This window comes from Astatotilapia calliptera, chromosome 12 (assembly GCF_900246225.1).
Source record: "Astatotilapia calliptera chromosome 12, fAstCal1.2, whole genome shotgun sequence".
Lineage (NCBI taxonomy): Eukaryota > Metazoa > Chordata > Actinopteri > Cichliformes > Cichlidae > Astatotilapia > Astatotilapia calliptera.
In genome coordinates, this window is record NC_039313.1 from 17,884,865 (window position 1) to 17,906,575 (window position 21,711).

Below are 21,711 nucleotides of genomic sequence, written 5' to 3' on the forward strand. Positions count from 1 at the left end.
TTTAAAGAAAGCTTCTGTTGTCTACCCAAGAAAACAGTACATTGAATATGCACTTCATGATTGGAATAAGCAATGATACAAATAATGTTTTATTCACTTTCATAAAAACTGTTTAGAGTGTCATGTTTCATTAGTGGGACATCGACTTTAAACTCAAACATTTCTCTGTTCTGCCAGTTCAACTCATCCTTTGGTCAGAGAAGAAACAAATGAGAAGAGACTGGTATCCAGTGTCAACAATAACAACTTTATTATCTTCTTTTTTCACCGTTTTGTCTTTGCTGTTTAAAGACAGTGTTATACGAGTATAAATTAAGGGAGAAAATACACATTTTTTTTTTTTTTTTTAAAAAGGGGGAGGAAAAAAGAAAAACCTCAGCTGAATACGCAGTAACACCTGAATACACCTTTGTGTATTTGGGAGTAAGAGTTATCAAGGCAGGTCAGTCACCTCAATCCTGTGCCAGGTCGCTATTGTGAAACATCTCATAATTTCTACCAATCGTATGGATTGTTAATATCACCATAATCTCACCACAAAGCTGCGAGTCACTGTCGAATAAGAAGCAAGGTTTAGTTTAGACAAGGCAAGAAAAATCTCCCCATCTTCGTCGTCATCATCAGCATCAGCCTATTTCTGCCTCAAAACTGAGCAGCACTGAAAAGCAGGATATGTAATGCTGCACGTGCACACAAATCAAACTCGCTATGCACACAAATAGTATGAAAACACCAATATAGGAATAATGGCACCCATTGAGAAGGAAGAAATCAGATCAGAAAATAAAAACAAGAAAATTAAAGCCAAGAATCACATCGTAGTGAATTAAGCATCAGGTTCAGATGAGATGAGATAAACAGCGACGGGGAGGGTTTACATTTGAACCCTCTGAGATCGGGAAGGCAGATGAAGAGGATTATTTAGTCTACAACACACTCTTCTCTTACACTTTGGTTGTGTTTTTTCCCCTTTCTAAACGAGGCAGACAACGAGTCTTTGAACGAACAACAGCCACAAACTAACAAATCTACACCTCCACCGCTTTATTGCTACAGCTGTCCGATACTGTACAGGCCCTTAAAAGGGACAACTTCAGTAGGCAAGTCACCATCAAGTACTGAGGTCATCTTTTTGTTTGGAAATATATTGATTTAAACCTAAGATGAGCTCTCCATTATCATTCAAAATATAATATGTATTCTCAAATATAAAATAATCTCAAACACAATTTATTAAAGTAAATCTGCAGGGAACCTCCACATTTTCATCATGTTCAAGTGGCGATGTACAATGACAAGTCTTTGATACACATTTATGAAATAGAAAAGAAGGATAGCAGAAAGAAAATGTAAAGAAAAGGCTCAACACTTTGGGAAATGTGCTTATGTGCCTCCTTCTCTCCAACAGGACACATTGTAAGGCTACAGGCAGCAGTCACTTTTTAGGATTAAGAGGACTGGAAACAGGATATAAGCTACCAGCAGCTGGAGATCTGATAAACTAACATGGATCTTATTTGTTTCATTTTTCAAGACAGATTTTGGTACCAAATTTTGGGTACGTTAGGTTTAACTTCCATCTTTAGTTATGTGCAAGACTTCCTCCTGGCACCAAAGTGGCAAACTTCCAGCAAAGATGGAGGTGAAATTTAGAGGGACTGATGGGTGGTCAGAGCCGAGCTACCCCGTTTCCAGTGTTTTTACAGCTAAGCTAAACTGCCGTCTGTAGCTTCATATTTACAACAAGAGAAGGCTTCATCTTCTCATCCAACTCCAGCAAATTTCAAAACAAAATTAATTTCCAAACACTAAATTATTCCTTTTAACAAGTGACCATGCTCATGACAACCACAACTCCAAACTGTAAGAAAACCTTTTGTGTAAATGAGTAAAATTGCCAGAATTCACTTCTCACTATCATTAGTTCACTGCTAAAGAATCAGACAGGTAAACATTAAGAGCTCATATTATCACACTTAAAATTCACTCTATCGGCTAAATCCTAGCATTTCTTCCTTGTGTGAAGGAATTTCTTTTCCAGTGTGTGTGTGTGTGTGTGTGTGTGTGTGTGTGTGTGTGTGTGTGTGTGTGTGTGTGTGCTTTACATTTGCATGACCCACACATCAGAGGAAATAACTGAACCACAGCTAACAACATGTTAGTATTAAGAACTATATAAAAAAAACAACTTTATTTTCAGTGTGTTAACACAGTTTTTGGCCAAATTGAGGACACCTCTGAGTTAGTGTCTATCTTCAGGCTCATTTAGTCCCCCCTCTACCCCCTCCTTAACCTCTGCTGTACAGAGAACTCAATAGTCACATTAGTATAATTCTTCTTTTACAATATCATTGTTTTATCACAAAATATTCACACAAATAGGCTGGATGGTAGATACAATACCTCCAAATTCTACATTCCTAACAATAATTACAAAAAAATATCGACTGTTTTTTTTTTTTTCTTCAAAACTCTTGTCACTGTAGACTTGTAGTGCACAGGTCAGGGGACTCGTTCCCTTATTCAGTCAGTTAAAGGCAAAAGACTCAGTGTACCTCTGTGAGCTGATCCCAGATCAGCAAGTCCACAAATGGCAAATGAGCTGCAGAGAGCCTGGAGTGGCCGCTCTGGCTTGTCCTCTGTGGCTACAGCTGACTGCAAAGAGGAGCGCTACAGGAACCAGCCCTGTCTGCTTCTATAACCTTTGACCTCCTATCAACTAAAGCCACTGTGGGTTCCTTGGAGTACCCGCTCCAGTCTCAAATTCAGTAACTCCACTGGAAACATCTGGACTACAAACTAGTGAGGGATGGATGCTGTGGAACTAGTGAGAAGAAACCGGTGTGTTCCCGGGTTAATGTTTACTTGTTAATGCCTCAGTGATCGGGCGCAGACTTAATACTTTGTACGATCACCGAAGATGATACTAGTTAAATCGATCACTGATGATATGGTAAGTGTTGCCACGGGAGAGCACCAGAGGACAAGATAGTGTTCATGTACAGAGTGAGATTTTCTCAACATCAACACAGAGATATGTACTAACCTCTAGTCAACCACAGTGAAAAGTGCTTATTCAGGTCTTTGATGGAAATTACCGTGACAGTGATACAAGTGTTTTAATGTCACCACTGCAGTTGCACTAATGTGTTATAATCAAACTACTACTATATAATTTTTCCTAATCAGAGTCACAAATGGAAAATGTTAAGATGATTGAGATCCAATGAAGCATAGAGACAGCTCATATTTCTAATATAACTAACATGAACAGACTAATTGCACGTCCCTAAAGGGAAAACTTAATATCCAGTCCAAATGGAAAAAGGATTACTGCCTTGATGCATATTTCATTAGTTGACATAAACCAATCTCTAGTGGATCAAACAGCTGTAGATTATGGAGACTCAATGTGTTGAAAATGAAATACAAATATATTTAGAATGAATCCGTCTGACGAACCAATACAGAAAATGTATAACAGAACCATAAAAATTTAAAACACACATGAATTTAGAAAAAAAAAGATAATACATCATAAAACCTAATATCTGGTTTTATTTCATTCTAGCAGCTTTTAAGACAAAAACCACTTTAACCAAACCTTTAATTTTTTTTTTAACTTTTCCCCCCAGAATATCATCTTCTTCCATAACAACACCGAGTCTGTCAGCTAATTCTGACTTCTAGAGCCCGTTATATCACAAATCAATCACATGGGCTCTGCCCCACTTGTCCTCAGACTTCTTGATGAAAATAAACCTATTTATAAATAAAATATTTAACACTGAATAAAGTAAAACCTGTAAGCCGAGATACAGAGGTTAGTCTGATTCTTTTTCTCACTTTATGGTTATATTAGATACATTTTCTGTAGTTAATTATGTGATTATTTGTACGTTCATTTCTCTGTATTTAATTATGGTTTTTTTTATATTTACTGAACACGTTGACTCTCCATAGTTTATAACACATGCAATCAAAGCTGTGACTATTTCAGAGTCTTCATCCATTACTTTCTATACCTCAGTCACAGACATAGTTTGGCAACCCCCTGACAACTGCCGGTTGCTACGGAAAAATGTGTATCCCTCAACCAGCTTGCTTGCTATCGTCGGGTAAAAATCAGAGAATGCTATACCCACAGGCTCCTTGTGCCTGCTTTGGCTGTTAGCGAAACCCTCTCAGAGTTGTACTGAAAAGGGCAAAACAGACCAGAGAAGTGAAAGTAAAAATTGCATCTGGCGGTTGCAACCAATACAAGGTGCAACTTTTACTTTATGGTTTCAGTGAATTTTCACTCGCTACCACTTGGCAAGTAGTTGGCAAAAAAGTCAACACCCCCCCTTGCAAACTGCTGGTGACTGAGGCAAAGTGCTAGCACATGCTAGCAGCAATCACAAAGAGGTTTTCAATGCAGCACCGAAAGCCTCTTGCATGAACCAATTTCATGCAAGCGTCTGCAACCTCCTGCAACCACTTGCCAACCGATCTCGTAATATACACGCTTCCTTAGTAACCAGTGGTTCCTGGAGGAGGGGTGACCGACTGGTCTCTAGGCCTGTGAATGGAGTTTTAGCAGTCGATCTCACAGCAACTGTCAGCGATCACTCATCAGCCGGTTGGGAAATAAACACACGTTTTCCCTGTGACCGGTGGTTGCTCTAAGCCCGGCTTTAACATATCAAAAGAGGCAAATAATGAGCACTTAAAATGTTTACCATAAAGAAAATGAGGAGGCTAATTAATAAAGTAGGCCCAGGTTAATCTCTGTTGTACTGAATAAAACTGAGGGTGAAGACATTTTTCTTACAAATATTGAAATACTGTTGTGTGTTCTGTTTTTATGTCCCTCTTTATTCTTTTTAATCAGTTTATAATCATGAGCAGCTTTGATGTGGGTTTCTATCCAATTTGGGAAACTCTGTAGTGGAGTGAACACAGAAAAGTGCATTGTGGGTAGCATTTCCGGCACACCAGAGCATCAGGACTGAGCGGGTTAGCTTTACTGTGTGGTGTTACAACTCTGTTACAACTCTGTCACGGCTGTTTGAGTATAGTGTCAAATAGGACTACTCGGGGAACGCCCATAGAGTGTACATTTGGAGGTACAGTGTAATCTGAGAGTGTGCGAAACATACACATTCTCATGTTCACACACAAAAAAAGAAAAAAAAAGGTCCACATGGTGCTCGTTCGCTCCGATGCTTAAGGACCAGAGGTGGAGCGGTTCACTGTCTCATGAGGTTAGGTGTGATCCCAGAGGAGGTTCCTGGGTTAGAAGATGTCAGGACACAGGCTCCAGTCCTGTCTCTCCTTTGCCTCCCAGTAACCCCCCTTGTACACAAAGCTTGTCTCTCCAGTAACTGAGTCCCTCCTCTGGTAAAACCACAATGGCTGGTAGCCTTCATATTCTCTACCTGTGAGGGAGGAAAAAAAAAAAAATCACAGGTATTAATCCATTGGTTTGATCCGATTATCCTCTAATGGAGAAGCCACACTCGCAGGCTATTCACACTCAGATCATTTCACCTTCATACAATGCATATAGTAGTGATAAAGAAACAAATGAGCACACATTGTGCAAATATGTCAAAACCTGAAAGGCTCATGGTGAAGGAGCTATACTCAAACTTTTGGAAGTCCCTGAACTAAAAAATGAATCTGTTTCATAAAAAGAGCAGTCAAAACGAAAAACAAGCATATAAAAAAAAAAAACTAGAAAAGTGCACCAGAAAAGTGTCCAATCGAAAAAAAAGAAAAAGCATAATGGCAATGCAGGAAGAAATCCAATCTAATCACTTGCTAATGTGGCTTCACCAGAGCACACTGAGAATACTTGTAATGTTAAATCATTTTCTTAAATGCAACATGTTACCGAGGCCAGTTCTGAATGAAAATGTTGCATGTGTGCAGGAAAAAGTGTTTTTTTTTTCCTGAGTCATTATTTGGAGAAATTGACATGAGAAGGGTTTCATGCAGTTCCCAACACTGAGGCAGACCACACAGAGTAACACAGAGGATGGCGTTTGTGTGTTTGTGTGTGTGTGTGTGTGTGTGTGTGTGTATGTGGGAGTGATGCACAACGGAGGGGTACAGGGCAACCCCCACTCACCAGAGTCATAATCACACTCTGACCATCAATAGAGGGAGGAAAAGAAAGACAAGTCATGGGTACATCAAAAACAATCTAGCCTACGCACAACACACAGACAGGAATGCCACGAGGATGAAAAGTGTCTGCTGAGGTCCCTGTAAGATTTAAACTCTTTATTTATTTATTATAACCATCTCTTCTTAGTTTTCTTAATGAGCCCTGCTTTCTTAACGTGAACTCTTAAAACTCTTACATCTAAATTATAGAGCTCAAGAAGCTTAGGTAAATTATTCAGTTACTGCTTATTAATCATTTGATCTAATACTTGGGTATGAGCTCAGCCTTGATTATGTAGCACAGCATGCCACAGATCCCTTTTAATCAAATATTTCTATTGAGGGATTTTCTAATTCAGTGATTTATCTGTTGTAATGATATTTGTAGTAAAATAATGCTCCAGCTCCCACCTGACATTGTCTAATCTAATAATGATTGGGACTTTTACTACCATACATGCATAAAATAACTTTATGCCCTGACTCTTGCTTTCTTTCTCCTTTCTCATCACTAGACGCAGACAGACACACACTCACTCTCACTGTTCTCAGTCTCATACCTTCATCCAGAGCGTCTGAGGCCTCTGCTTCCCTCCTCCTTCTCACTGCTCTTTGTTTCTCCTCTAGCCTCTGTTTTTCGGAGTTTGCTTCATCCCATCGCCCGTCCTCCATCAGCCTCTGGTCTGGTCTCAGACGGCTGTCGGTCGTTGCCACCCCATCCTCCAGCTCATTTAAGGTCAGTGCCAGAGCTGAGAAGTAGTACATGTTCTCAGCGTTCTCCCTGACAAGGCAAGAAGGAATTGGCATAAGGTACACTGTGGAGTTCCATGACATTTATCACACATCGCAGCTGTTTACTCAGCTATGGCTGTTGGCTTACGGGAGCGGGTATTTCTTCCACAGCAGTTTGGGGGACAGAGTCTGGTAGACCATCTTCTGCTTGCCCTCTGACCCGCTGCCTCCTCGGCTGCTCTGAACGATCTTGGCACTTTCCATTTTCTCATCCCACGTACCAGAGAGGATGTAGTGAGCCTGGCCCCCGCTGTCTGCCACCACACCTGTCACCTGGAAAAAAACAGAGAAAACAGAAGCTAGAAACACAAGCACAGAGCTGCTCTTTCCAAGTAATGTTAGGTATGTAAATACCCAGTCCCATCAGTAGAACATGACTACATTTAAATTTGCTCCAAACAAATAAATGTGCTCTTTATTTAAGTAAGTGTTACAACACAAAAGGGTGTTATTGAGATCTGACTTCATACACTAAGCTTATTACACAAAGCAATACATTTGTTGGTATTGTCCAGCAGGAGGCAGCATCACACAAATGAACCCCACACCGCAACGTCACACCCAGGCTGGGTGTCAGCAGAGTGTGGAAAACAAAGAGTTTACCTTGCGTGGAACATCCCTGGAGAAATAACTGTAGGGAGAGAACTTGAGCTGGCAGGTCTCCTTGGTCCTGTGATTCACAATCTCAATGTCTCCCGACTGCACAAACACAGACACGCAAAAAATACAGAATGAGAGCAAGAAAGAGAGAACAATGACATTTGAGCCAGTGAACATATCACAGCGAGTTTCACAGTGAGTCAGGACTTAGAAGATTCAATTTGGAATGACAGTTAAGGTAAATCCACCACTATTTCATTCTACCTGTCCATCTGTCACACACACTAAACAAACTAAAACAATGTGCTTATGTGTAGAATTACTACTCTTGTTACTGCAAACAAGACATGTGGTAAGCAGGTCCTTGCATTGTCCTGCAAGGATGTGCATGCACAGTGCTGGACACTGCAGTGGGATGTACCTTTAAGGTCTCGTGCTTAACCCTGTAAAGCCCAAACCATGAAAATGTTTCAGAAAATCCTATTTATTTGTGGTTTAAAAAAAAAAAAAAAAAAAAAAAAAATATAATAATAATAAAAAAAAAAAATATATATATATATATATATATATATATATATATATATATATATATATATATATATATATATATATATATATATATATATATATATATATATATATATATATATATATATATATATATAAAAAATATTAAAAATAGCCACCATGCAGAGAAAATGAAGGTTTATGCTGGTGTGATTGTGATGTAAAAATACATTCTTTGTCAGTGCCTCGCTTGTTTCAGCTGTTTTATTACTGACAATTGTGCTCCGCTATAGCCAACCACAGAGAGTGTAGCTGTAGGTTAATATGAAGCTGTTTGGGTGACCCCGTTCTGCAAAGGAGGACAGCCGAGTGGCAGAACAATGCAAAGAGAATGAAGGTGAATATACTGAAGAGAATAATACAATACAGAGATGACAAAACTGCATTTATCTCAACACAGAGCTGGTGATTTTGTTACACTCAAAAGGACAAAAAACTGATAGCATTTGTACATTTGATCAGAAAACAGACACTAATGTGAGTAATTTATTTTTAGATCGTTTCCTTTCCTTGCTTCCAATTTTCACTAAATGCTTGCTCATAGAGGGACATGGGGTTGGTTATGTCTCTATCATGGTAGCGTCTTTAGCTTACAATGTAAAGCACATTAAGGTGAGTGCTGTGATTTGGTGCCATATAAAAAAAAACTGAATTGAAATTGAATGTATTTCAAGTCTGTAGAGTACCTTTAAGAAACAAATACTACAAATATTCAGTAATTTAGGATATTTGTACTTTTACTTTTTCATGTTAGGAACAGGTTGACGCTTTGTTATTATACACAAGAGCTTATATTCCAGTGGATATAATCTGTGTTTTTCTTCTTCATGGATTCTTTAAAATGAGCATTCAAACACAAATGCACACTGACAGATGGATGTGACACACGAAAGCAGGACAGGGAAAAAAATGTAGGTGGAGGAGGTGGATGGGGTTTTATAGTTCCAAATAGACACATGTGAAGCCTGCCCCTCAAACCTCCCTCCACACTATAACTGGGGCATCTCAAAGAAACAAGAGGTTGTTATTTAGATCAAAGCTAAAGACAAATCCCCGGATACTGTGGAGCTACTTGTTGAACTGTTAAAAAGCTTTACGTTGATTCCCCTCTTCAGTCCTACTCTGCTGGTCTGTGCCACACACTTCTGCTAGAAGAAAATATCTACGGGCTTTTCAGGAAGCTCAGTGGTATTAAGGCATGATGTCGATAAACTAAACATAATAAACAGACCTGGTCAATCCACAGCTTGCCCACAATGATGTTGTGCACTGTGGAGGTGACCTTTCTCCACACATAGTGGTTCCCGCTGGCGTGGAACTGCAGGTGAATGGCACCTGGGGACACACGGCGACAAAAGACAGATTCTCACATCTGCTTTATTGCTAATTTGCAGTTGCGCATTATTGTTTGGTTTTGTGCTTCTGAATCTGTCATCCAGCACATTAATGCTCAGAGCACAGGCAATGCATTTCCACCTCAGAAGATTTATATTTCACTACTTACATGATTTTCTATTACATAGCACAACACAGCAGGCATATAATTATTATTTACACATGAAGTTTGTTAGCGGTCTTACCCAGAGGCATTATGGAGAGGTATTTGCCTCGGAACTTGCTGGCGATGGTGATCTCCTGCCATAAGGTCCAGCCTCTTTGGGAAATCACATGATGTGCAGCTGCAGGTGGGTGATGGCTCACCTGAGAGGACACAGAAACACAAAGGCTCTGTTTAACCTTGTGTACCGTCGTGTGTGTGTGTGTGTGTGTTGAATAACTGTGCGTGCACATCAGGAAGCATGCAAACAAAATCTCTCTGTAGCTGTGCCATTACCTGCTCACACAGCGAGCGGTAGCCAAATTCCTCCAAGCGATCAAGCTCGTACGTTTCGCCCAGGAGGGGGTTGAAGGGCTTGGCTGTCCGGTGGACCGTTGTTGAGTAGGAAGAGACAGAGAAGGCAGCGACCAGGCACATCTGTTCTAGTGAGGAGTCGCAGCGGGCTGCCTTGTCTAGAAGCTCGTGATACTCCAGGTCCTCGGTGAGGCGCTGCAGCATCGACAGAGGCTCATTAAAGTTTACCTGAAAGGAAGATAACGGAGAGAAACTCATAAGATGCAATCCTTACAGATTTACCTGCCAGCAAGAAGAACCGGGAGCACGCCTACACTTACAGGCATGGGGATTTTAGAAAGCTCCTTGCCGATGCAGTTCTTCATGATGCTCCACAAATTGAGGGAGTAGTTGGGTTTGTCTGGGATATGACTCCGCCTTTGTCTGCGCGGCTGAAGCTCCTTTCCTGACACATCGTTACAGCTTGGAGACATCTGGGATTAGGTGAGGAGAAGAGGGTGGATATACAAGTTTGAGACAATACTTTCAATTTTGTGGACAGCTTGGCAGCATATCTCCAGATGTAGCGACAGAGCAAGAGAAAGACAGGAGAAAAAGAGAGAAGACACAGATGTGTAAGAGAGAGAGAGAGAAAAATATTAGAAAGAGCTGAGGGAGAAGAAGAACAGATGTTTGAGTACTAAATGATTCAAACCACTGGCAAAGTTTGTGTGCGTATCCTTGCATCCTTCTTTAAGCACGGCAGGGAAGGATACTTGTGAAAGCAGCAAGTGAAGATGTTACATAAATAAATCAATGAGGTGTGAGCTTTGCAGCAGCAGCAGAAATGAATCTATTTTGAGATTACAAATATTTGCTCCTTTAACAAATGTCAGTGCCATTATTTAGGCATGTTGGGAAGACACTTACATGGTCGTCCTGGTTCCAGTCACCGGGATGGCCTCCGCTCGCTCCGCTCAAATTACTCTGAGATCGCCTGGAACAAAATGAAAGTATTTTCTACAGCGACGCAGGACACAATCTCGCCAAAATCCCCTCACGCTCTTGTTTCCCCTTTACACATGCAAACACAATATACACAAGGGAGGGGAGAGATTGCTGAGTATTGCAGATGAATACTGTGAAACTGGAGTTGACGGATATGTCACATGACACAAAAATTGGGTAACTTGTCTGCAGGAAAACCGACCGCTGTGAGAGTCTAAGGCTGGTTTTTATTTGTACAACCGAAAGTGAACACATGACAGAAAAGGACACGCCGCTCTTCGATTTCTCATGCCATCAGCTATCGTCAGAGCCCCGCTCAGACGTCACCCAGCGTCAAACTCGCAGTTTTTACAATTTGGAGCGTGCATGGTTAAACTATATTTCTCATATCCATTTTTTCTTACAGTGCATTTTTAATGAATACATAAAAAGAGAGCAGAGACTGCACGGATTCCTGTGTGAGACTGACCTGTGCTGCGTGCTCTCACTGGCAGTCACTGTGATAAACGCAGGGGAATCCTCCATGGCATCAAAGTACTCAGTATCCTCATCTTCATCACTTGCCTCCTCTTTCCGTGACCTCTCACTCCCTTCAAGTGGACATATACATTTATGAGTCCACACAGACATCCCAGTGTAAAACAGTGAGTTTGTATTCTGCAGTGTTCAGGAGAGACAGGCATATAATCACATACCAGTGGTGATTAATCGGGGAATAATTAGCTTAATCGTAAAATTGGCAGTGTTCCTGTTGGGTAACTAGCCTGAATGATGCAAGTACCTCAGGGCATGCTTCTTATATTTAGTACTGACTATTTAGCACTCAGTACGTTCACTGTGTTCAGTGATCCATTATGGGTTTTAACCAGCTTCCAAGTGAGAAGCACAAATGTTTATATAACAGAGGTGGGACCAAGTCATTGTTTTGCAAGTCTCAAGTAAGTCTCAAGTCTTTATCCTCAAGTCTCAAGTCAAGTCTCAAGTAATGTCAGGCAAGTCAGAGTCGAGTCTCAAGTCACTGGTGTAAAAGTCCGAGTCAAGTCACAAGTCTGAAACTTTGAATTTCAAGTCCTTTCGAGTCTTTAAAAAAAAAAACGAAAAAATAATGTTGCAGTTATGCTAAATGTAAATATTAGACCATGTAATTTTTAAATCTGTGTTTTTCTCAACACATGACAAAATAGTGAACTTAGAAAATATACACAAATTGTGAAATTGCACCTCTTTAAAATGCAGCTCAATTAAACTTAGCTCCAAGAATAATTTTCACCGACAGTTCTGAGATAAGCTGCATGTTATTCTTGGATGTGGTTGTAGGACCGGCTTTAAAATCGCATGACAAAAATATCATACATATTAAAAAAAACTGTATCACCAACGTAGCCTGGAAAACATTTGCTAGTTAGATGAAGTCAGCCATCTCATCTTAGCATATTTATATGCATATTTATAATCATACGGTTCTTGGAGTGAGTGCATACACTCATGAAGTTTAGTAACTTCAGGTCACTGCAACAAGCCCAGGTACAGTTTACCGACGGATGGGTACAGGACCTTGAAATGCACCGTGTAGAACGAAAGACCATCGTACGTATCATAAGTTTACCAGTCTCACAAATTGTCGTCATAAATACACATTCCTTAACCGTTTATTAATAGGACCTTTGAGCTCAACGGTAATTAATTAGCAGTGGAAATAATTTCTGGTAGCATCACAGAAATGTAGCAGTGACAATAATATTGTATGCTGTAATCGTACTGGGCAATTAGTGATACAAAAAACCTGTTTTATCCTGTGAATAAAAGTATATGTTTTTGTCAATGTACCATAATAACAGAAGCGAAACGCAATATTGTGTCAGGACAATTCACTATTTATGCACAATAAACAAAGGAGCATAGCGCCACAATTTCTGTTCAGCGCCAGACTTGCTTGTAACCTATATCACCAATTATGTTAAGAAAAATGACGCATTAACTACAACAGCAGACTGACCTTCGTGTAAATGCTTGGAGCAGACTAACCTGTGAGCTGGAGGGTTCTGGGACGTTATATTTGATCTTTGAATGGCTGCAATCCAGGCCATCCGTCCGTCTTTGTTACTTTGGAAACATGGCTCGAACAATTTCTCTTCAACGACGTAATCCGATAAAAACGATCTCTTTACCCGTCGGCTTCCCGTGGCTGTCATGCGACCGGCTATTGCAGTTAATAATACAACAGCTTCTTGACATTTTTGTGTTTCTTTTTATTGCTGTGTGACTGATTTCAATTGAAAGCCTGCGTGCGCTAGTACCGCTTGCCACGAGTTCCCAGAATCCTTTGCGGTTCTACCCGTGAATGACGTCACATTTTCAATCTCTATATAATATGCATGTTAAATTTTATATTTGGGGTAAAATATCAAGTCTTTTCAAGTAAACCGGTTCAAGTCCAATTCAAGTCCCAAGTCATTGGTGTAAAAGTCCAAGTCAAGTCACAAGTCTTAGAACATTTTTTCAAGTCAAGTCTAAAGTCATAAAATTAATGACTCGAGTCTGACTCGAGTCCAAGTCATGTGACTCGAGTCCACACCTCTGTTATATAAAGTACAATTAATGGGTAAAAGAGGGAAAGGGGAGGGAGTATGTTTGCTGTGTAGAAGCTCTGTATAATGTATAAATAATAAAAACTCTAAACTAACCATTTACTGTGTTAAAGGTTCAAATTTCATATCTGCCATTATGATAGCAAGTAGTGACAAATGGCAAAAATAGTATAAAAGGTAATGAAAGTTTGAAGAAACTGTGGTTCCCACAGGACCTGGTGTTTCTGATGTTCTGCCTAAGTGGTTAAAATATAATTATCCTCTGTATGAATTAACAATTGCGTTTAAGGTTAAAGGAAGGAAGAGGGACTCAACTATGTTTTAAACCCTCATTATAAACAGCAGAGACAGAGATCACAGGAGGGCTGGAAATGGGTCCCCAGGTTAAGTTCATGGGTGCTCAATTTGTTTTTACAAAATATAAACTGTGGCTTTTTCTGTGTAACTTTTTTAGAGCATAGCTAAAAGTTAGATCACTTCCAGCCAAAAACTCATGAGAATATAAACTAACCAAAGAGACTCTTAAGATAAGTACTATTTACATCTTAACTGCTGTCTAATTAAAATCTTCTGACACAGCTCAAAACTTCTGTCCTCCACATGAGGAGAGTCTATAATACTAAACCCAAGGCTACGTGTGACCTTTAGCTATTGGTATGAGTCCCGTGCTAAGGTCCACAGGAGCGACTAACAGACAGCCAGTCTCACCCTTGTTGGTGGTAGGGGCACTGGGTGCGCTGGAAACAAGCGTGGGTGCTTCCCTCCACGCTCGCTCCAGGCTGTTATGCTGCTTGGCTAGCTGCTCAATGGTCTCCTCTAGATGGGTACGCTGCTCTCGCTCATACTGCAGAGCCCGCTGCCATCTCCTACTGTGAGTCTCGGCTAGGTCCAAAAAGTCTCGACACGCCTTGGGTAACAGAAACACACGAGCAGATAATCAGAAGACAGGAGTGAAAAATAAATTAATGTAAAACACATCCTGAGGGGGGAATTGTTAAAAACAACTTTTTTAACAAAATGGAAACAATCAGTTGGGATAAAAATCCTGTATCACTTTTCCTCACAGTTGGCAACAATACAAGAGAAAGAAGATTTGGATGGAAAGGGCCGTAAATGCATTTGTGTCATGTGTTGTAATCAAGGCTGCTTATCATAAGGTTTTCGAGCAATCATAAATATGTTAATTAGCTGTCTGTCGAGATTTACTCCGTCTCCCCGCTGTGGCAAATGCGCCTTGGAGCAAACTGTAAACATAGAAAACATCAGTGACTGATGAGCTGCGTTTAACACTCTGATTGCATAAGGCTCTATATCTGCGTCAAGAGGGGGTATCATTGTTTCTCTTCTGCTTTTGCTGCTCAGACAGAGAGGTTACTTCAGATCACCACATATTACATGTCAGCACATGCTGCCACTGACGCTCACTGAGCACAGAGGTCAGTGAACCCAAGTAACACCTCTCAGCTGACTCCATACATGTTAAAAATGTCATGTGATGCTCCCTGATCTCTCAGCGTGGGGTTATCCAGCTGTTTTTCAAACATGGCTTTAAAAGCAACCACAAATCAAATGTTATGGAAGTCTTGACTTGACTTTATTCTGTGGTACACTGTCATCACAAGAAGAGATTGAGAGGAACTGCTGAGAGGTAGCTTAAGCCGCTTAAATAAAATAGTGGCTGAAGGTTAAAAACCTTCGGGGCAAAAGTGTCACACAGTTCAATTCATCTGGGCTCTTAGTATGATGGAACTGCAGTCTGGATTTTGTTTTGTTGGGGAAAAAAAGTTATGACTATATAGCCCTCAACAGAAGTATTATACCACCTGTCATAAAAACAAAAAAACAGCTATTTGAAACTAAAAATTTATGGTGTTATTTTTTAGGTAAATTTACGCTTTTAATACCCAATTTAAGCCGGAACGCTGGATTTCTCTGAGAAGTTAGATTTAACTAAATTTGACTAATTTTTCTCTTCAGAAATGGATACAAACAACTGCGACTTTGTATCTTTGTTTTTGTTTTTTTAAACCCAACATGCTTTATTATTTATTTCAGCTTTTCTGTAAAACAGTACATTTGGAAATTATGGATAACAACAATTATATCTTAGCATTAATAAATACAATTTCAATTAAAGCGCTTGAGCTTACTGGTGGATTAATCATTACAGAAACACAAAGAATGGTAATTACCAACACTATTAACTTAGGGCAGCTGTGGTATTAACCGTATACCGGGTGGTGATATAGGTACTGTAAATAGTTTCAAACAACAGATTTTTGTTTTGTATTTTATTTATCAAGTATACCCAGTAAAGCTAAGGGGAGCTGTAACTACCAACTATTACTTTCTCACTGCTCCAATTCATATTTGGACAACAAAGTCTTATAATAGCCAAAGATGTTCATAACTTACATCTTCGGATGTCTGGTTTTGTCAGAGTAACAGGCCGGGACATTAAGACATTTAGCCTAATATTTTAATTCCTTACAAATACACATTTTTAAAATAATTTTTGCTACAAAAAAAGTCAAGTTAATTGTGTTGCAGTTGACTGTGATGCACAATCATTATCATATCATAGAGCCTTTCACATTCCTACTGACCAGAGCAATGTATGCTTTCATGCATTTCATCCTGGTCATATTACTGATTTATGCCCACCTGTGTAAGGATACTCGGTACTCTTGAATAAGGCTAATAACCCCCCCCCCCAAAACAAAATTATGATTATTTCTTGAGCTTCATTTTAAAAATACTGAAAAACCAGATATTGCCCAAAATTATTAAGACACACTTGTAAATTAAAAAAAAAATCCACGCTATTATTAACAGGCTTACAACAAACTATCTTAACAAACTATAGAGCAAGGAAAAACACTTACATTTTTAAAGCTAAATTAAAATAAGTTAAACTAGAAATTGATCATTAAAGACGATCAAATTTCCTAATTACACAGTCATTAATCCAAAATGTTAGTAGAGCAGTATGATCATAACACAAGAAGTGAAATATCAGATCACCTTACCATGCCTGGTTAGTCTCTTACCCTAAACAGCCCTGCACAAATGTTTCAATATTAATGTCTTAGAGTCAGTTAAATGTCCCAAATGCATGTGACGATGTGGGCCACTTCCCCAGACAATAACCATCATATGAAACTCAAACACCCCCTGAAGAAAATATGACAGTTCCACTTTTTTAAACGCTGACTCTCCACTATAAGCATAGACTGCATGTGACTTCTGGTGTTTTAAGTACGGGGTTGATAAAGGCTAAAAAAACTGAATGAACAAGCAGGAGTACATATGTATGTAAGTGAGGGTTGACATTAAACACCAAGAGTCACACAGTCCCGGTGAACTCTGCAGAAGGAACTATGTAGCGCAGATTAAAGTAAACTTGGTTAAAGTTGATGTTCATGTGTAAATTGTATAACCCTGAAAGAGTACGTGTGTAAATGCATGTAAATGTGCCATTAGAGTCAGGCTACTGCTGAACGAACTAGAGTTAAACCCTCTCCCAAGGCCAGATTAATAAGAGCGTGCAGTTGTACCTTTACATCATGGCCTCCAGCTTTCCTCAATCCACCTTCTCTCTCCTCTGTTCCTTATTCACACTTTACATGTCAACACCATTTTAACATGGGTAAAATAAAGTTTTAGGATGCCTCTTTGTAGGCGCCAAAAATGTGGCAGTAGAAATCCTTGCACTAAAGGGAGTTTGGACCAACATTGATTTCTCATTAAAAGCACATTCCTGGCAAGCCAAATGGCATTTTAATGAGTTTGGCAATCCAAGAAGATCTTTTTTTTTTTTTTTTGCTTGTCCAGTCAATTAATAAAAAAACAAAAAAAAACAATAACGGGCTCATCATTTTGAGCACTGGCCTTTTTACACAATGTTAAGTGCGATCCTCGTTACAACTTTTTATTTTTAAATTATAAAACATTAGTTGATAAGTTCAAACTAATTGCAACCAAAAATGCAACTAATCTTAGTAAATTATTTTAACCCCAAACAAACCAAAACGAAACAAAAAAAAAGCTTCAACTGAAAGTCATGCATTAGAAGTCAAATAGCAATCAAAACCAAAGCCACTCGTAGAAGCGGAAAGAAAGACCAACCTTGTATGATTTGTCTTTAGTCAGACCAGGTCTGTCAGTCTAACTGTAGTCCAGAAGGCTCTAACATTCCTCACCAAGCAGGGAGGGTCAGGGTTTTGAGAAGAGTGGGGAGCTGGGGCTATTCCTGTCACCCCCACCCACTATCATATCCAGTATCACGTTTGCATGACCTCAATTCTATATGAACTGTCATCCATTACTAACAGACAGCTAAAACCACAATATTCACTGTAAAGGAAATGGAAACTGGGCCAGATTACAGTAGAGCATACACGTAATCAGAAAAAACATTTGGCAGTAATGACCAACTTGGTCATATTGGAGCCTGCGTTTTGCTACATGTGATTTTGAACGTTAAATAGCAGCGAACAACAATTTGCTACATAAAGATGCTGTGGTTTCACTGCACAAAAGAGAAAAATTGTGAAACAGAGAACAGAAGAGAACAAAAAATCAAAAACATGCAAACAAACAAAAAAGCAGTTACAGGGAGTGCAGAATTATTAGGCAAGTTGTATTTTGGAGGAATAATTTTATTATTGAACAACAACCATGTTCTCAATGAACCCAAAAAACTCATTAATATCAAAGCTGAATGTTTTTGGAAGTAGTTTTTAGTTTGTTTTTAGTTTTAGCTACTTTAGGGGGATATCTGTGTGTGCAGGTGACTATTACTGTGCATAATTATTAGGCAACTTAACAAAAAACAAATATATACCCATTTCAATTATTTATTTTTACCAGTGAAACCAATATAACATCTCCACATTCACAAATATACATTTCTGACATTCAAAAAACAAATCAGCGACCAATATAGCCACCTTTCTTTGCAAGGACACTCAAAAGCGTGCCATCCATGGATTCTGTCAGTGTTTTGATCTGTTCACCATCAACATTGCGTGCAGCAGCAACCACAGCCTCCCAGACACTGTTCAGAGAGGTGTACTGTTTTCCCTCCTTGTAAATCTCACATTTGATGATGGACCACAGGTTCTCAATGGGGTTCAGATCAGGTGAACAAGGAGGCCATGTCATTAGTTTTTCTTCTTTTATACCCTTTCTTGCCAGCCACGCTGTGGAGTACTTGGACGCGTGTGATGGAGCATTGTCCTGCATGAAAATCATGTTTTTCTTGAAGGATGCAGACTTCTTCCTGTACCACTGCTTGAAGAAGGTGTCTTCCAGAAACTGGCAGTAGGACTGGGAGTTGAGCTTGACTTCATCCTCAACCCGAAAAGGCCCCACAAGCTCATCTTTGATGATACCAGCCCAAACCAGTACTCCACCTCCACCTTGCTGGCGTCTGAGTCGGACTGGAGCTCTCTGCCCTTTACCAATCCAGCCACGGGCCCATCCATCTGGCCCATCAAGACTCACTCTCATTTCATCAGTCCATAAAACCTTAGAAAAACCAGTCTTGAGATAATTCTTGGCCCAGTCTTGACGTTTCAGCTTGTGTGTCTTGTTCGGTGGTGGTCGTCTTTCAGCCTTTCTTACCTTGGCCATGTCTCTGAGTATTGCACACCTTGTGCTTTTGGGCACTCCAGTAATGTTGCAGCTCTGAAATATGACCAAACTGGTGGCAAGTGGCATCTTGGCAGCTGCACGCTTGACTTTTCTCAGTTCATGGGCAGTTATTTTGCGCCTTGGTTTTTCCACACGCTTCTTGCGACCCTGTTGACTATTTTGAATGAAACGCTTGATTGTTCGATGATCACGCTTCAGAAGCTTTGCAATTTTGAGACTGCTGCATCCCTCTGCAAGATATCTCACTATTTTTGACTTTTCTGAGCCTGTCAAGTCCTTCTTTTGACCCATTTTGCCAAAGGCAAGGACATTGCCTAATAATTATGCACACCTGATATAGGGTGTTGATGTCATTAGACCACACCCCTTCTCATTACAGAGATGCGCATCACCTAATATGCTTAATTGGTAGTAGGCTTTCGAGCCTATACAGCTTGGAGTAAGACAACATGCATGAAGAGGATGATGTGGACAAAATACTCATTTGCCTAATAATTCTGCACTCCCTGTAGAGACTCATCAATGGTTGTGGCTAGCTTCTGTTTGCCTCTGTACACAATATTTCTATCTGTTTATGGAGGGAGGAAAGTATGCCAGAGGCACCCATTTGGTTTGAGGTACTAGTGTTTAAATGATGTATACAACAAATCATCTACCTCAATCTCTCCTTATCTTAACATCCTCTTCTTTCAACAACCCTCTCCTTGTTCTCCTTCCCCTTCATCCATGTCCAGCAGCAACGGAGGCGATGATTTTAAATCCGACCAATCTGGTATGGAAATCTTATTCTTGATGATTTGGCCCTGGATGCTCTTCCTGACATAACCCTCCCCATTTAGGCAGGATTGGAACTGCCACTAGGACTACCCTGACTTGTGTCCCCCACAAGTCAGGGTATTTTGTATCAGGATCTGGTCGACCTCCATGCCTGCAGCCTTGGTCTCTTTAAACACACTACACTGTGAACTGATCTCATCTCTCATTGCTCACAAACCAGGACTGGCACTCCTGTCATACTGATCATACCAAAGCATGTGGGACACAGATCACTCACTGCTAACCCCTGCCGTGTCTTGCAGCGCGGTCTGTCACAGCTACTTACATTGATCATAGCATTGGAAGTGATGCGGAAGAGGGTGGCTCGCTCGTTGACTGCCTTGATTTTTTCTCCTCCCTCCACAGGGACTTTCAGGCCTTCGAGTTCACTCAGGGAGCGCTGCAGGGCCGCCCCGTGCTTGGCGATCAGGTCATTACACGTGCTGAGGTCATCGAGCTTGCTGATAAGTATCTTCAGGGTGCCCTGGATCTCGCTGCGGTCTGACTGGGACGTGGGCTCCTCGTCCCCTGAGTCATCTAAATGGCATGGGTCACATAAAAATAAAGAACAATTAATACCTAATTGAAAATATATTTCTTAAGTTTTCCTAAATATCTAATGAACTTGTGCAATCAAAGAAATATCTGATTTCTCAACTGTTCTGTGAATGTCACTGTCCAACCTATGACACAGTTAACTTTTTATAGACACTGTAGTGTTAACCGAGAAAAGATGTGAGGTTACTGGGCCACAGTTCTTACAGTTATTTTGTTTTCTTAAGGGACAGTCTGAAAACAACTGTCCCTTAAACAGTTAAAGAAATTCTTGCCAGTCTCTTTAAAAAAAAAAAAGTGTAGTGTAAGTTTTATAATGCCATTTAATGTGGACAGCTTATCTGTAACCATGAGCTCTGTGAACCTTTGAAGCAGCAGCAGCCTTACCCTGTGATATGTCTAAACAGAGGTTACTCAAGGTTAAAGAAAACATATGAGAACAGTATTGCAGTGTCAGCTGTGTGACACGCATATACACATGCACCGCAAGCAGAAGGACACGCACAGAAAGACGGAAATATACCAAGGGGCAAAAACACGAGTCCACAAACAGCCTAGCAACATCGTTAAAGAAGCAAATCCAAAAAAGGAAGTAGAACCATAAAGCTTTAGGAACAAATATGATTTATACACAAGCTTCATGAAGAACAAACTCTATTATGAAGGATTTTATTGGAGGATTTTAAGCCTACAATCGATTCTGGACAGAGAACTTGATGTATGTCACAGCCAACGTTCCTATTTTTTTTTTTTCTGTGTGGTACTTTATCTATCAAATAGTTCATCTTGTAGTTTATGCGTTATGTCCCCATAACTTTCTGATCACCAGGACACTCTGCTATAGAGCATTTTTAAAAAACCACCAGGGAACTTTTTAAATCAAGATATATTCACTTCCAAATCTGATTTCACACGAATACTTCCCCACATCTGTGCTGGGCGTTTCTATCATCATAAATCAAAAACAAGCCCATATGGTGGGGATAAATCAAAAAGCACCAGCTTAGGTGGAAGCGTCCTTGTTCTCGACACATTATGGCATGTTGAAAAGCTGTAACATCCCAACAAGCACACCAGAGGAGAGGCATCTAAAATTACTGCTGCCACTGGAGCAAAGAAAACAGATGACAAAATGGAAGGAGG

At 40.0% G+C, this 21,711-nt stretch overlaps 1 protein-coding gene across 2 annotated transcripts in view; it reads right to left on the reverse strand.

Moving 5' to 3' along the window:
• Positions 1-226: 226 nt before the first annotated feature.
• osbp2b (oxysterol binding protein 2b) overlaps positions 227-21,711 on the reverse strand; it is a 54,771-nt gene continuing 33,286 nt past the window's right edge. Inside the window, exons 3-14 of one of the 2 annotated variants that reach the window (XM_026188562.1) lie at positions 20,300-20,550; positions 14,248-14,446; positions 11,421-11,541; positions 10,874-10,940; positions 10,285-10,437; positions 9,947-10,192; positions 9,693-9,813; positions 9,344-9,447; positions 7,549-7,644; positions 7,034-7,218; positions 6,714-6,934; positions 227-5,420 (exon numbers count right to left, since the gene is read on the reverse strand). In XM_026188562.1, coding sequence (XP_026044347.1) covers positions 5,278-5,420; positions 6,714-6,934; positions 7,034-7,218; positions 7,549-7,644; positions 9,344-9,447; positions 9,693-9,813; positions 9,947-10,192; positions 10,285-10,437; positions 10,874-10,940; positions 11,421-11,541; positions 14,248-14,446; positions 20,300-20,550 — 1,907 coding nt within the window. In that variant the 3' untranslated portion in view covers positions 227-5,277. Of the gene's footprint in view, positions 5,421-6,713; positions 6,935-7,033; positions 7,219-7,548; positions 7,645-9,343; positions 9,448-9,692; positions 9,814-9,946; positions 10,193-10,284; positions 10,438-10,873; positions 10,941-11,420; positions 11,542-14,247; positions 14,447-16,568; positions 17,314-20,299; positions 20,551-21,711 lie in introns of those variants that run through there. The other variant, XM_026188563.1, reaches the window with a different exon arrangement.